The sequence below is a fragment of the Epinephelus lanceolatus genome, chromosome 6 (assembly GCF_041903045.1).
Source record: "Epinephelus lanceolatus isolate andai-2023 chromosome 6, ASM4190304v1, whole genome shotgun sequence".
Lineage (NCBI taxonomy): Eukaryota > Metazoa > Chordata > Actinopteri > Perciformes > Serranidae > Epinephelus > Epinephelus lanceolatus.
The window spans coordinates 20406638-20418805 of NC_135739.1; the positions used below are offsets into that span (position 1 = coordinate 20406638).

At 40.3% G+C, this 12168-nt stretch overlaps 1 protein-coding gene across 2 annotated transcripts; it reads right to left on the reverse strand.

The window, feature by feature from the left end:
* Positions 1-3392: 3392 nt before the first annotated feature.
* mindy4 (MINDY lysine 48 deubiquitinase 4) lies at positions 3393-11718 on the reverse strand. 2 transcript variants are annotated; one of them, XM_033620752.2, is made up of 18 exons: positions 11361-11718; positions 10916-11035; positions 10604-10827; positions 10248-10521; positions 9897-10150; positions 9718-9776; positions 9521-9630; positions 9322-9438; positions 9124-9215; positions 8816-8917; positions 8505-8568; positions 8124-8189; positions 7961-8028; positions 7790-7853; positions 6062-6223; positions 4881-5061; positions 4547-4625; positions 3393-4357 (listed from the first exon to the last, which is right to left on the reverse strand). In XM_033620752.2, exons 1-18 carry the CDS (start codon positions 11418-11420, stop codon positions 4309-4311), a joined length of 2145 nt encoding a protein of 714 aa, XP_033476643.2. In that variant the 5' UTR covers positions 11421-11718; the 3' UTR covers positions 3393-4308. The 2 variants fall into 2 exon arrangements, with proteins under 2 accessions (XP_033476643.2, XP_033476645.2); XM_033620754.2 differs by lacking the exons at positions 3393-4357; positions 4547-4625 and having other exon boundaries at positions 4911-5057.
* Positions 11719-12168: the final 450 nt, after the last annotated feature.

The window sequence follows — 12168 nt, forward strand, 5'->3', positions numbered from 1 at the left end:
CTCTCCTACAGTCTTGTCCTCTGCTTAGTGTTGTTTAAATGTGTTAAAACGGTTGACTTCATTACGAATGGCTGCAGTAGGAGAAATATTTCTCTTTTATTTTTCAGTAACTTACAAATGCAGCCTTCTCCGTCTCCTGCTCCTCAGCAGGTGTTTCCATTGCTCCTCTTACAGGAGTTTGTTGCAAAAGTTCTGGCATTGAGTCATAGCTGTCAGACATCCTGGACTCTTGGGCTCAGCAGGATGTTGAGCAATTCAACCTCAATAGGACCACATATACAGGACTTTGGATAAGACCAGCAAAAGCTTAAGGAACTCCTTAAGTAATCACATGTGCAAGGCATTGTACACATTGGTAGATTGAATTTTGTCGCTTTATTTCAATGACAGTGACTAATCCAACTTTTACTTCCCGCTTGAGAGTATCCTTCAGAGGCTTGGCGAAAGAGTTGCTTGTGCGGTTAACAAATCCAGCTTGGGATGTGTAACTATTTCAAGGCAGCCTGTTCCAGATCACCACAACCCAATTTATTAAGTGTGCCTGATATAATAGACCCCCAGCTCAGTTGTTGCATGTTTGTGTTAACTCCCTGAGATCTGATACGTGGCAAACATAATGTCCAAGTTGTCTCGGTGCCAGACAAGCAAAGTGTCAGCAAACGCTACGTATGGGATTAAAACAAACAAATGTGTCATTTCCGCAATTGTGGATAAAGGCATCAGAGCTGCCATTTAACATAACTCTACTTGATCATTGTGTATTTTTGCAGGGAGTTTAAATTACCTACCCTTGCCGTCACCAAGTGCTATAAAGTCCTGACAAAATAAACAGGATCCAACATTCTTCTTCTTGTCATGTTGTATCATCTTGTGCGGAGATATGTGCTGGGGGAATAGTTACAGTGATTGTTTTTAGGGTAGTGAAATAAATACTGAGCCACGCTGATAGACTAGGTTCTGAAGGAAACATCCGCTAAGCCAAAGATTACAACAGCTCAGTTCTCACGCCAGCACGTCTCTACAGACTCAGCAGGAACAGTTTGTTACATTGAATCGTGCATTATTCAATGCTTGGCTTGTTGTGAGTCCATTAAAAAGTAATTCAGGGAAGCAGCAGGTTCAAAAGGTTGTGACCTGAAACTGCATCGACAAACATGTTTGCTTTAGATCTGCAGCTCTCAATGCATGGAGCGTTTCCAACTTGATATGAGGTGGCCTTGTGCTGAAGGGCCATAAAAGGGCCACAAATCACAGCTTCCTCAGGAACAGAAGAGTCTATCTTCATCCATCCATCAAGTTCCTGAATATGATCAAACCTGCAAAAACAAGCACTTCCTCTCTGGCATATTGTATCGTGATCACCTCGGACAATTAATGGAAACAGGTTATGTTTTCTGCTTGAGCTATAAAAGGATTAGGAGGCTAAAAATACGTCTTGCACCCCACAGGGATGCACTGGGGATCCCTTTCCCTCCAGCTGGGCAGGGCAGGGACACCAGATCCTAATCTGAGGAGGATATCACTTATCTAGAGACAAACAGCATAGATTAGGAGAGGAGACAGAAGATGCACTGGGGACAGCATGTGGGAGGGCTCTAACACAATTACACACAAGCACCAAATCCCTCCTCTGATGCCTCTGAGAAAAGCTGGTGCAGTAAATAGTAAATAGAGACCAAAGCCGGGCCATTTGTTTCCTGTCAGACTGCGGCCGGATGCACCAAAGCTCAGCAGCAGAGAGAAGAACCCCTCGATGTCTTAACTAAGAGCTCATCACCTCCAGCTGCTCTGTTCTTTGAAACAGACAACAAGTTACAGATTTGCTTTTTATCCCCGTTTCTGTGTGAGGATGCTGTGATTTGGACTGACAGTAACACCAGTCTTGCAGGAGACTTGGGATCTTTTTAAGTAAAAAAAACAGCTCACTAAGTGAATAGATTGTCCTGATTCCTTGCTTTAATTGATTATGCAATCATACGCACATTTGTAATTTGACAAGCCCTTTGGCACTTACAGAAACATTTCACACGCAAACTATTCAGGGAAGATTAAGACTAGTATATAACCCAAAATCTAAACATGGCTCCTTATGACGTATGTCGAACTCCCCCCATCTGCTGAAGAATTCTGTGGCATAAGTAAACACTTTAATCCAATTTCTTGGACCCCAGGGCCTCGTCTCAGCAAGCCACCTTATTCAAAGTGATTGCAGTAGCCTTGATGGCTGTAAAATTGTTGTAGAGGGCTCATTGATTTGCTCCATGTCTCATGATTAATTCATGGCTCTTCCTATGTCTTTTGTGCGTGCATAAATCCCTACATGAGTCACCAATAATGTACGTTCAGATAGTACAGCCTCCATTAGGGATTTGACAGTTGAAAGATGATTTGTCATCGCCACATTGAGCTCTTCGCCAGAATTTCCATCGCGCGAAAATGGAACTTTCATGGATGCGATTGACTTTGACAGATTTAATAAAGAAAGCAGCTTCTATTGTCTCGTTGCGTGTTATTGTCGAATAGTTTGGATACATGATGACCCAACATATTATATGTCAATATATTATGTGGACCCTGGTCCATGTTGCACAAAGAAGTAAGTTGCTGCAGCCCTGTCAGTGTGCCAGCTGCGTCGTCTTTGATCCCATGTGCTGGAGGCGTTGGCACAGGTCTCCCTGCCGCCCCCTCTGCATGCCACACACTGTGTGTGCTCTGACGCCTGCCATGGCGTAACGACTAAGAGCATCAATTAACTGTGAGGCATCTTTCAGATGAATTAATGTTTTCACCCTGGCATGTGACATATTTCAGAGTTAATTCACAATTAGCTTCGTGTTTGTTTTCTTTATTTGGAAAAATGTGTAAGAACAAGGCTACAGAAATGTTCATTTATCAAATGAGTTAAAAATAAATGCCTCAAAAGCACAAAGGTGCTTTTTTTAATTGAAAGCAAATGGCATCTGTCGCACTGAGCAGTGATGTTTCAATCATATATACAAGTCTGTTTTCATCATTAAATAATTCACCCTTTATATATTAACAGATAATACTGACACTTCATTTACATTTGACAGACAGTTAAACATCTTTTAAAAACAGATTTGCTATCATGCATCATATTGTGTGTAATGCCAGCATAGTAAGACGATAAATAACATTTATTGAGGATTTGTTTTTCTTTTAAATAGATCCAATTTCAGTTTTGGCAAAGTGAAAACACTTCGCAGAACGTGTTCTTTTGTGGAGGACTTCATGATCTTTTCTCAACAATATTCAGTATAATTTTACTGAAGTTACGCAACAGTGTTTTTGTGGTATCTGGTTTACAGTTAGAGGCAGCTCATAAAAAAAGGGAACATAAAAATGAACACAAAACAACCACCAAGTGGAGACAGCTGAGGTATTGAATGATTTTATTCTCTGTTCCACGACGGCTGTCATGTGAAAATTCATCAAGGCAATTTTAATTATAAGCACTACACTCTCTGACAAACACACTCACACACGTCTATATTTATTTATTTAATCTAATCTCCTGACAACACATCAGACTTATTATCAAAGCAATTCAAATAATGTTACAACCTAACAGATGGACTAACTTAAAGTGTGCACATAAAAAAAGGCAATTTGATTTTAGGCCATTTCAAAACCAAACTGTGATACAAATTAAAACAATCAGTAACAAAAAAAAATCAGTTAAGACTTGATGTGAAATTAAGATTTTTTTTCTGCAACTTCCTTCATGAAAATATCACTTTCATTTCATTTCAAATAACCAGGAAATAAATAATAATTTCGTGTAAAATATGGACAACAATCTGTCATATTTTATGTAAAAATTACAGGTACAGGATAAAAGGCCACTGTGGTCAACTGCATCTTGCATTAATTTACATTTCACCAGCAACAAAAGTACGAGTTCCTCTCCAAACCTACACATTTTAAGTTACCTTATGCATATTGCTTAACACTTTAAAAATAATTGCATTCTCTTAAATATCATTTTGTAGGCAACAGCATGACACTTTATGGCTGATATGATATATCCAAGTTTGGGCTCAGACCCTTTCAGCTGCACACACACATTTTGATATAACATCATGATATGTAAACTAATGGCAGAGCAACACTGTGTCTCACTATGAGGAGGAAGAATGGTGCTGCTAAGATATATGGCGGAATATGAAACAGAATATAATGTGAATAAGACTTCATATAACACATTAAAATATCTGTACTGGTGATGAAAATGTTAGGTGTCTTTCAATGCTCCAGAGTTAAAATAGCATCAGTGCATGTGATCAGTCAGAGAATAGGCTCTGTGTCATTCCAGTTCACAGATGCGTCTTTCCACCTGAAACAAACAGTTCAAGGCATTTAGAGCTGACACAGGAACACACAACATGATCCTTCTCAACTTAAAGCGAATTATGAACACCAGCACATCTTAAGAAAAGCTTTTTATGGTTGTTGTCAGGAGTTGACAGACATTACTGTGCATGTAGGTGTGCATCTGTGTGTTTGAATGCCAATAGATCCTTACCTGGTTCGGATACAGTGCTCCAGTGGAGGAATGAGATCAGTGTCAGCATCTTGGCAGCTCAGGGCCGATCTGCCAGCAGCTTAAAAAAAAACAAAAGCTCAATAAGCATTTTCAGTTTTAACACAATTAGGCAGCAAAATAACTAAAAACTACTCAAGCATCAACACAAGAACGACCAAGATCATTTAGACGAGATTACATCATCTTACTCAGAGATTACACCCTGATGCATAATTTCTCTGAGCGGCCATTCACTGCAGGAGAGAGGATGATAAGACACATAACAACCACAACATAAAGTACATCTACACTGAGAACAAGTGATGTTACATACAGACAGTGAGGCGGATCTCCTCCTGTTGATTGGCCAGTCCGTCATAATAGTAGAGGTCAAACTCCAGGCCTTTGTCTTGATTGGTCAACAGCTCCCTCTGCAGGCCAAACAGCACACTGAAGTGGCTTTCACTGCACACCACCCAAATGGGGTAACGTGGAGTCTTCAGGTAAGCTCCTACCTTAGAAAGAAGAAAGTAAAACACGACAGAGCAAAGTAATCTATTAATGACCAGAATCCCGTAACCTCAGCAGCTAAATGGATTGCAGCCATCATCAATTTTCTTATTTTAAACATATCAAAAAGTGCTAAAAAGGCCTTGCAAACCAATTTTGAGCTGTCAAAAACCTGCTGCTACCAGTGATGGAGAGATGTAAAACCAAAACTAAGTTGTGGTATTTGTTTATGCCTCTTGGCACACCTCAAAGTCTCCAGGGTGTAAAAGTAACAAGATTTTTGTAGGACACATTTTATACATGTATTGGTATTTACTGCATTTGTTAATTATGTGCAGCAAAACATGAAAATGTGAAAGGTATTTTGCATTTCTTTTCTGGTCAATCATTAGAGTTTGTTTAAAGTTCATGGCTCTACTTCCTTTCTACATCATGTTCTGGTAGATGCAGCCAAGTACCTGTTTTCTTTGAGTAGGTGCAAGATTTACTGTGGTCTTCAGTTGAAATTTGGGCCACTGACTCAATTCCAATTGAATGAAACCTCAAAGGCTACATAATTAGAAATGCCTGGGCAAAATCTGCCATTAATCACAGTTTCTTGGGAGCCATTATCTTCCATCAGTGTCATCACACTATGTTCCTCAACAAATCACATCCACATGTCCATGATGTTCTTATTGACCTATTAATCACATTTCACATAACCAAGGCAACATAATTTGTTACTATGCTACAGCTTGATAACCAGAGAGCCTGGTACTTCCCATTTTCTTTAGTTATCCTGTTCTCCTGTGTGTGACGTACTTTGAACATTTTCAGGCAGTGTATGTGTTAACTATGATATATATCCCATAACAGTCAAAGGAACATTCTTTGCTGTGATTATGGCCACATCAGCAGCACAGATGTGACCTCCCACGCCCCCGAGGTGTTGTGTTTCCAACTGAATCTGACTACTCTGATTTCTCAGTGGCGAGGTGACCAGCGACTCGGCCACCCACTCACCTTGCAGATGTTATAGTGTTCAAATAAGGACAGCAGTCCGACATCACAGTGGCCTTTGACTCCCTTGAGCAGAGTAATGTTGCCATTGCCTGAGTCCAACTCCACGTCATTGTCAAAGACGTTAGAAACTGCTCTGCCGCAGAGCAACAGGTTGACCAGCTCCTGGGAACACAGATACCAAAAAAGCAATTTCATTAACCAGAATATATTTTGTGTATACAGCAGAAACATTAAGTAGTATTACTTGCTGTCTTGTTTTGTGTCTTGCACTGAGATCCCCTTGTTGTATAACATGCTCTAATGTAAAAAAAACAGACCAATTTTTGTACCTTTATTACTCATTCATTGATTCTGAATCACAAACACAATACAGAGTGTTCTGAACCAGTTTAAGTGAGAGTTATACTTCCGTGTTGAATCAACGCCGTACCCTACACTGTGGTCTGACATGCACCTACCGAGAGATGTGACTACACATCACGGCAGCGCAGACCTCCTGTTTATTTTTGTGTACTGAAAACCATTTCACTCAGTGGTAAACAAAGCTTTCCTTTACTTTTATTTTACAGATAATTAACAATAAAGTTATGAAAAAATAAAGCCCCCAAAAATATCATTTTAGTTTACGTATGATTTATGCGGGCTTCATTTGAAGAAACTCTGCTAGGTGCTAGGCTAACTTAGGGAATGTAAAATGTCATAGGTTTATGCTAATAATATTAGCAGGTTGGATTTGTGGGGAAAACATGTCTAACAAAAGACAAATGTTTTGTCTGTGAACCCTTTGAATTATAGAAGAACCTAAATTTGCACTTTAGTTTAATATTGTTGCTATTAAGCCATGATTTTTGTGTTTAGGTGTTAAAGCAATCAAACTTTACAGCAATCCACAGAAACTCTACCTAGTAGTATAGAAACCCTGCAGCCAACTCGCACTTTGGAGCCACTTGCGTAGGCTCTAAACAACTACATACAGTCAGGTCCATAATTATTTGGACAATGATACAGTTGTCATCATTTTGGCTCTGTACGCCAGCCCTTTACTGTAGCCGTCTGCACTTCCTGCTTGTGTTTTGGGTGTTTTGCCCTCAGTTTTGGCTTCAGCAAGAGAAACACATGCTCAATTGGATTCAGGTCAGATGATAAGTCATATCATCTGATAAGTCATGGATTCAGGTCAGATGATAAGTCATATCATCTGATAAGTCATATCATCTGACCTGAATCCAATTGAGCATGTGTTTCTCTTGCTGAAGCCAAAACTGAGGGCAAAACACCCAAAACACAAGCAGGAAGTGCAGACGGCTACAGTAAAGGGCTGGCAGAGCATCACCAGGGAAGAAACCCAGCATCTGATGATGCCTATGTGTCCAACACTTCAGGCAGTCATTGACTGTAAAGGATTTGCAACCAAGGATTAAAACTGACTGTTTAATTGATGATTATGTTAGCTTGTCCAAATACTTATGAGCCCTTAAAGTTGGGGGACTGTGTGAAGAAATGGTTGTAATTCCTACACGGTTCATACTACATTTTTGAAAAAAAGCCTTAAATGAAAGCTGAGAGTCTGCACTTTAAGCAGGTATTCATTGTTTCATTTAAAACCCATTGTGGTGGTGTACAGAGCCAAAATGATGACAACTGTATCATTGTCCAAATAATTATGGACCTGACTGTATACAACAACAATTCAGCTTTTAGTCTGCAATTTTTACTTTAATGTCAAACCTGAGTGCAGTAGCCATGGGCTCCGATGAGCGTGGTGGTGGGCACGTCCATATCGTCTCTTACTCTGAGGAAAGAATACAGAGAAGCACAATAAGGGTGATGTTTCATAGTGATTATGTATGCTTGCTGCATATTTTGTTCAGTCATAGAGCTACACAAGGCACGGCTTACTTTTCAATGGATCGAGAGAGAACAGCAGATATGGTGAGCAGTATGCATCCAAACAGCCCAGTCTCAAACTGTGGAAAAATGGAGAATAAAGCAAAAGGTTGGCAATCTTAGGTACATCTGACCAGAAAAATTAAACTGTGGAAGTCAATACTGAGTTTCTCACCTGATCAATATGCTGCTCCAGAAGCAACTGTGTGTCCTTGAGGTTATTCACGGTGAAACATGTTATCTAAAACAGAACATGATTATAAAACCTCCTCAGGAGTTTTTTTTGTAAAAAGTTTATTTGGCATATTGATAGTATTAACACAGCTACACTATATATTAAACTATTATTAAATGAATTCACAAAATAAAGAGATGTACAATGTTCAAATACGTTATTGCAAATCCAAATATGGCGACAAATCTCCTTCAATAACATTTTAGGCATAGTAATATTCCACAAATTAATCTCAGTGTCTGATGTAGTTTCATTTGGTCAATTTAGGTGTTACTGTACTACCCACAAGTGAGCAGTGTGTATGCAGCTACGTCTTTGTACCTTTTCAAGCACTCCTTCAGATTTGTAGTGTCCAGTTGGGGTGAAATGATTTCTTCCTGAATTTCTGTTAAAAAAAACAGAGTTAAAAAAACTGTTTTAATCAATGCTGCACCTAAAATAGAAGCGTTATCAGTCAATTCTAAGATCAATGGGTCTGATGGGCATTGAACTTTAGGCTTCTAGAGGTGATGTGAGCCTGACCCTCTACAAGCCAGATATTCACATGCATTCAACCTGGTTAAATACCAGTAATGAGGCTCTGTGAATTGGTCTGGGTGCAGAGGATTAAGTGGATAAAAGTACGATCTTACATTGCAATTATGGCTTTTTTTCCTTCGCCGGCCCTCCACAGTACTTCAGCCGCCGCTAAAACAAAACACTTTCTTCTCGTGGTGTTGGAAGGTCTTAACCTCCTGAGAACAAAGTGGCATTTGAGTGATAAGCAGGTCGTGTGGAGTAATAATACAGTTAATATCAAATGCGGAGTTCAATACTTAACAGTGGCTACAAAGTACGCCTTGATGTGAATTAATGACTGTAAAAAGCATCCAAGTGATTACAGCGGCGTACACAGAGGTTAACATTATGGGTCAGAGCTCTGAATTGAAGGATAACGTACTGAAGGCTTGTATTACTGGTTTCAGTGTTTTCAAACAAGAGTTTCTTTAGAACAAAGGCTTGGATTGATGCCAGAACTCCACAAGGACCACCCTAGAAAATAAGCACACAGAGAGCATAATACCACCAATAAATATTCAACATGAAAATCAGCTTTCTGGATTATTAAATATTAGCAGCATGGCTCAGTTAAGACAACCTTTCTCTGCACAATTCCGTATCTCAAGTCGTGTGTTTCTGAGAATGTGAAACCCTGATTCTTCCACTCAATGCTGAAACAATTTAGGCTGGAACCAAGAAGAACTGCTTTCAATTCCTGGAGAAGAGACAAAAACAGAAAATCAAAGACACCTGCAGAAACTGTCCCCAGCATATTAACACTGGTGTAAATCATTAACCATGGCAGTGTGTTGGTCCATGGGACGGCCTGCATAGCGGTGCTCTTCAGCGGTTCTTTGAAAGGACACTTTGGAGAGTTCTCGCAGATCATCATCATCATCGATATCATCTAGAAATCAATTAACACACCATCAGCTTTGACAGATACAAGGCAACAAATCAAAAAAGTCAATAGATGAGGTCACAGAGCACTGACCTAAAACCATTTCAGACACATCCAAGTCAGCCACATTTGGCCTGATCAAAGACTTTAATCTGAGAAACAGACACAATGCGCATAAACTTATGAACAAAACTTGGTAGCAAAAATGGTGTCAACAGTATAATACTCTAAAGGGTTTCACACACACACTAACACAGCTTAAAGCTATTTACTTTGTTGTCATCTGTGTGTCTTGTTTCACTTTTTCAAAGCTGTTTTCCCTCTGCTTTCTGTCTGTTGCACTCCACAACTCCTGTTGCCTTCCTACGCAGTCAGCTGGGCCGTTTTCAGTTTGGCTGCTTTCTGAGCTTTTTTGATGAACGGCAGTTGTTAAAAGTCCATCCTCAAACTGCCTGCTTTCTTCTTCTTTTCTGAGCAGTGGCTGGCTCACTTCCACCTTCCGATACTGCCTTTTTTTGTTTGATTCCTACCACGAAAAACATTAGTGTCGGAAAAGGGTGTGATGAATATGAGTAATATGATGAATATGGGATCAATTTGTTTTTAAGAACTGCATCCAGTACCTGAGGTGTGCTGGCTATTGGTCCTGCCATCATGCCACGTCTAATTCGATTAGTTCTGCTCCTTTGGGTGCTCTCAGTGATGGAAGTCTTTTTTTCTGGTTCTCTTTTCATGAAGCTTTCCTTGTCTTGAAGGGAAGCCATCAGTGTCTGGCTTTTATGGTCTTCTAAGTCATGAGCCCAGAAACCGGTCTGATTCTGACTGGACAGTCTGTCTGTCTCAGGCAATAATGATGTATAAATAGGCTGAGAAGGGCTGACTTCTCCTACTGCAGACCTGCAAGAGAGAGAAATCCCATAATTTCACAAATTCAAGGCAGCATAAAATCATGAAATCAAAAACAACACGTGTGAAATACCTTAATTTGTTGTGTTTGCTGACAACAAAAGCTGTTGTGTCACCCTCTGCTTTCACCTCACTCATCACTGCTAGTGTTGCTGCAGCAGAATTAGCAATCGAGCTGACAGTTCGAGCAGACCACAGGGCATCACTTTCACTGCAGGTGATCCTGTCACTCTTAAATCCCTCGATGTGATACTTTACAATTATCTCCAGCAATGTTTTCAGGGGGGAGCTCACAGCCTGCGATGACACAGAAGTCAGCACCAGACTTTTTTTTTTTTTACATCATCCACTTGCACAGAAGCCAACCTCCAGCTGCAAGACTTACTTTATTCTTTCTATAGAGACCCTCCATGTTGAGAATCTGTCTCAGGTGTGACCTGTTGTTGATGCTGGCCTCTGTGCGTGGATGCTCCTCATCCATACAGGCAATCGTCCTCTTGAGTCCCTGCGCATTAACACAGCGGTAATAAAGTCTGCTATCAAAGAACACTGACACTGCAGGTTTTTAACGAAGTCATGTTTAACGTTAAATCATTTATCACTGATAGTAGCATGTGGCTGTCACCCTTCCTCAATACTAACATTATACACGGGGTCATAACGTCTCGGTTGGGAAAGCAGGAACTTTTGTTTGTGGCACAAAATCTGACGATTCACAGATTTCTTTACATCACCTGAATGAGCTAAAGGAGCTAGCGCTAGCTAACGTTAGCTAGCTCGCTCCGGTAACGGTTCGCAGCCCGTTAACCACATAGCGTTGGATACTTTACCTTTCGACTCAGATATTCCCGAACAACAGACGAAGACACCTCTTCGACTGAAACGGCCATGGTGGTGAGGACGTGTCCGGCTGTAGTGGCCTTCTCCTAACATAGATAATGAACGAGAAGATGCTCTGGCAGTCGCCTTTAGCTAAACGTCTGGTGAACCATAACACGGCTGTGGGATGTGCTGCGCCACTCTGTGCACAAACATTGGCTTGGCTGGTGAACCGTGGACTTTTCAGAGACAGTACATGTCAGCCACAGGTCGATACGACTGTATTAAAGGGCGCCTTCAAGATGAACTACGCCGGCTGCCGCAGGGGGCGGTGACAACAGTTTTCCGACAGTTTCCAGCATCCTTCAGTCTGTACCGGAAGTCGCAGAAACACTCATATCCGGTCTGATTTGATGTCAATTTATCAAAAGTATTATTTTATTGACACTGTCAATACCTTTAACTGGTTGAGAAAGTGTCTAAAAAACCCTGACTCTATCTGGTTTTTCATCCCAAACCACATCTTTAATAAAATTGGAGGTCTCTTTTCTTTTGAAATGTAACTTCTTACCTAATAGATTACCAATCACTCTGTCAACATTTCATCAACAAGCCCTTCTAGCATGGAAGCTGTCTTTTGTCCACAATTTCTCACCCCATCAAACTTTTCTCTGGAATAACAGCAATATTCGTATAAGAAACAAATCCTTATTCTTTCCTATATGGTGTCAAAGAGATATCATCCATATCCTCAATCCTTTTGATAATGCTGGTAATATGCTGTCTTATGAACGTTTATGTCTGTACACAGTTTTCCTG

Coding starts and splice junctions, on each gene's coding strand:
- mindy4 (XM_033620752.2), bottom strand. CDS start 11,420: ATGGCCGTTTCAGTCGAAGAGGTGTCTTCGTCTGTTGTTCGGGAATAT. Junction 10,522..10,603: donor AGCAAACACAACAAATTAAG/GTATTTCACACG, acceptor TCTCTCTTGCAG/GTCTGCAGTAGGAGAAGTCA. Junction 7,854..7,960: donor CTCTCTCGATCCATTGAAAA/GTAAGCCGTGCC, acceptor TTCTTTCCTCAG/AGTAAGAGACGATATGGACG.